General features: G+C 61.1%; 1 protein-coding gene across 1 annotated transcript in view; it reads left to right on the top strand.

Moving 5' to 3' along the window:
* Positions 1-4223, top strand: part of OSBPL5 (oxysterol binding protein like 5) — a 42272-nt gene that overhangs the window by 17989 nt on the left and 20060 nt on the right. Inside the window, exon 5 of the mRNA XM_006910988.3 lies at positions 833-915. Within this exon, the coding sequence (XP_006911050.1) occupies positions 833-915 (83 nt within the window). The remainder of the gene's footprint in view (positions 1-832; positions 916-4223) is intronic.

Genomic DNA, 4223 nt, shown 5'->3' with positions numbered 1-4223 from the left:
GCCACCGCACACTGTGCCTGGCGTGGTGTTACTTCCTCTGCTCGCCATCCTGTCTCCTCCACTGAGCTCGGCTCTCGGCCCCCAGCCCCCCAGCCTGCTCCCCCCAGCCCCTTCTCACAGCTCCAGGGAGATGGGTGACCCTGCCTGGGCCGGTTCTGTGGGTGCCCATCTCCCCACTCCCCCAGCAGCTCCCACCGCTGTGTCTCAGTGTGGGAACCTGGGGACACACCACCAGCCGCAGGAAGCGGATGGGAGAGGCCACCGGTGGCCTCGGGCCTCTGAGACCATCCCCTCTTCCTCCTGCCCACAGCCCCAGCTTTGGGGACCCGCCTTATAACAAACGGAGCGCCCCCACTTCTCAGCTGAGCTGGACGGAAGCCCACACCTGCCAGGGCGGGAGCAGGCACAGTGTCCACCCCCTCCCCTTGGTGTGTGGCTCCCACGGCCAGTGGGATCCTGGAAGAGGATTTGGGATGTAGGAGGGGGCCGAACACGGTCTGGTCGCCCTGAAACCCTCGAGACTGGAGGCTGCATGCTTCATTTGAAAACTGGGGGGCCTGGCTTTACAGAACCCCTAAGGGTACTCAACGCCCGTGCCCAAGGTGCCCCAGCTTCTCCCTGCCTGTGGTGGAGGCTGGGCCCGAGCTCCTGGGTTCCCCTCAGTGGTGATGGTGACGCTGCCTGGTGTTGATGAGATGTCTTGGGCGGTGTCCTGCAGCCACCACCGCCTCCGACTGGCTTCCTGCCCTACCCAGGCCTCCTGCCACACGCGCACAGACAGCCAGAGAAGCCGCGCCGTGGCCCGGTCCTCACCCCCGCTGCTGTCTTGCAGGGAAGGACATGGAGTCCAACGGCCCGTCGCTGCCAAGGGAAGAAGGGCCCCCGACCCCAGGCTCCGCCACGAAGGTGTCACCGGTAAGAGGGAAGGCCCCAGGCAGGGGGTCGGCCCAAAGGGCAACAGGAAGTGGGTTGAGGAGGGGACAGCCTGCCGGTCGTCGCCAGCCCGAGCCATGGGGATCAGCTTCGAATCCCAGACTTCGAATGCAGGGGCGGCCGCTGGGAGCAGGGACGGGTCACCAAGAGCTTCCAGTTGTTTCATCAGAGTATCTCGTTGGTGTAACAGAGGACGGGGTGGCAGGCGGCCGGAGAAAGGCCGTGGGCCGCTAGGTGCCGTTCGGGGACAGAAAATCGTGATAGGAAAAGACTCCGGACCCCTCCTGTCACAAGGAGGCCCTGCATACCTTGCCGGCCTCCGCCGGTGCTGTCCCCTCCACAGGGCACGCTCTCCAGGGGACACCAAATTTGGGGGAAGCTCATGCACACACGCACACACCGTGCGCCCCCCGGGCCAGCTCCTCCCAGCTGAGGCCCACCCACGTGACTACGGGGCCCCGGGCACCAGGACCGGGCACACCCCCTCCTTCCCGTCTGAGGCCTGGGCAGCCACGGTCCTCACACACTGGTGGCGATTGGTGGCTCTGGGCTCTGACCATAGGGAGCAGCACTTCTCGCCGTGCCCAGCTACCTGCGGCTCCCGTGACCTAGAGTGACAGCCTTCCTCTTCTGGGACCCCGTGTCCTGGCCTGCGAACAAGGGCTTAGTGTTGGTCCTGAAGGCCTGTCCCCGTGTCTGCCTCAGACCTTTGATGGCTGCCCCCTGGCCCGGCCTGCGTTTCCCGCCCTTAGCACCCAGGGCTGCCGGCTGCTGGGGCGCCTGCATGTGTGTGTGTGCGTGTGCGTGCATGTGCGTGTGCATGTGTGCGTGCGTGTGTGCGCGTGTGGATGTATCTGTGCGTGCATTGTGTATGCGTGCATGTGCGTGTGCATGCATGCGTGTGTCTGTGTCTATGCACATATGTGCACGTATGTCTGGAATTTATAATTTAAAAAATTTTTACTGCAGTAAAATAGAGATAACACAGAATTTCCCACCCTCACCGTTCTCAGCGCAGAGCTCGGTGGCATTAGGCACAGCCATTGCCAGCCACTACCATCTCCAGGACTTTGCATCTTCCCAGCTGCCACTCTGTCCACCCGGCCCCGTCACCCACTTCCTGTCTCTGTGACTCTGACTCCTCTGGGGACCCCGTGTGCGTGGGACACACCGTGTTTGTCCTTCCGTGTCTGGCTCATTTCACTCAGCACCAGGCCCTCACATGCACCAGAAGTTACCCCCTTTTTAAAGCTGAGTGACATCCTGCTGTGGGGGTGAGCCAGCCGTCGTGCCCTTCCTGAAGTGCAGGCCCTGGGGTGTTGGGGTGTCGGGGTGCTGGGCGGGTCCCAGACGCAGTGAAGTTCCTGCTGTCCTGAGCTTACACCCGGGTGGGGACACAGGTGCCAGACAGGACGGTGGGTCTGCAGCACGCTAGAGGCTGTGGAGGAAAGAGGGGAAAGCTCCGTGTACCCCTAGAGTTTTAAGAGTAACAGGATGTCTTTAAAGAGCACGGCTTGGGAAGACTATGTGTGTGCATCTGTGTGCACATTATGTACGTGTAGCATCTTTCTCATTATGTATGTTTCAATGAGGTGAAACAAACTTAACCATTTTAAGTGAAGAAGCCATTGACATTCAGTGCATTCGCAACGTCGTCTCTGCTTCCAAACCACTGGCGTCACCCCAAACTGAAACCCCATCCCTGCCAGCAGGCACTCCCCGGCCCCTCGCCCCCCAGCTTCTGGCAACCTCGGCTCCACCTCTGTGGATTTGCCTACTCTGGACGTCGCATGTGAACCCCACGAGGTGTAGCCTTTCGCGACCGGCTCCTTCCTGGGCGGAAGGTTTGGAGGCTCAGCCGCGCCGTGGCACATGTCGGCACCTCATTCCTTTCCAGAGCCAATAGCACGTGCGCTTCTTAGGGTCCCCGCCCTCGATTCTTTGGGGTGTGTCCCCAGGACGGGACTTGCCAGCCGACTTGACACTTCTCTGGCCACACGCAAGTCTAAAAACTTCTGTGTTCAGCTTTTCGAGGAACTGCCGGACAGTGTCCACAGTGCCGCCTTACACCCCCAGTGACGCGCGAGGGTCCCCGCCACGTCTCACCCTCACCGACCCTCGTCTTTTCCGGTTTTGATCCTCGTTATAGCCAGGAGGTGCATTTCTCTCCCGGCCGATGATGGATTATTTGTCTTTCTATCGTCGAGTCGTAGGAGCTCTTTATATATTCTGGACGCCAGACCCTGGCCAGATGCCCGACCGCATGAGCTTTCTGCCATTCTGCAGGTCGTTTAAAACTGCTGTTTCAAAGCGACGTTTGTAGGTGGCGTGCTCCCGGTTCGCAGTTCTGAGCGGCGTTCCCCGTCTCTAAGGGTGTGTCGTCGCTGCACGTGCTTTGTGCCGTAGCATCCAGAAGGGCCCTCGGGCCCACGCAAGGTCCCCGGCATGACTCAGGAGGAGGAGTCGGCGGGCACTGTCCGCAGGACCGGGCAAGGGCTGCAGTGTCCAGACCCCACGCGTCCCCCGTCCCAGGCCCACAGCCCAGATCTCGCCTCCTCTCTTCCTTTCAGCCACATCTCGTGGAAAGCGGGGCGACGGGGAACTGGCAGCTCATTCACTCATTCATTCATTCATTCATTCGAGGTGCTTACCGAGCACCCAGTGCCAAGGGGCTACTGGGGCCTTACTCCCTGGCAGGAACTCCGGACAATAATCAAAAATGTCTGTGACCATCGTTTTGAAAGGTGCTGGGCCGGCCACGGGCAGTGTGTGTCATCAGGGTCTGATACCAGCAGGGCAGTCAGCAGGCTTCCTTCTGGGGAAGCAGCTCGGTGGGGTGGGGGGTGGGAGCTCCCCAAAAGCAGGGAGACCATTCCAGGCCGGGGAACAGCATGTGCCAAGTGAGCCCGGGGGGGCCGAGCACAAGAGCCCAGCCCCTCAGGAGGGCAGCTGCAAGGTCAGCCCTGGCCCCTGGACGCCTGTCGCCCGGCCAAAGTCTGGGTCACTCCTGCTGCAGCTCGAAGACTGCTTCTAGAGCAGATTCACACAGGGGCCTGTCCCGTGTCTCTGTCTTCCTATGGTCTGGAATGTTCTTACTTGGTTCAGAGAGTGTACTCAGGAGGGGGACCGCCTGAGGTCAGTCTCCCTTCACCCCTGCATGAGCTGTGTGACCCGGGCAAGTCACCGAACCTCTCTGTGCCACACTCTCCCTCTGCAGGGCATAGGTGATCACAACCTGGCTGTGATCACAGATCACTAGCCCAGCTCTCCACCCTCCCCACCCCCCATGC

The sequence above is a fragment of the Pteropus alecto genome, unplaced genomic scaffold, assembly GCF_000325575.1.
Source record: "Pteropus alecto unplaced genomic scaffold, ASM32557v1 scaffold43, whole genome shotgun sequence".
NCBI lineage: Eukaryota > Metazoa > Chordata > Mammalia > Chiroptera > Pteropodidae > Pteropus > Pteropus alecto.
The sequence above is the reverse complement of the archived record's forward strand: the minus strand, read 5'-3'. Positions and strand labels throughout refer to the sequence as shown.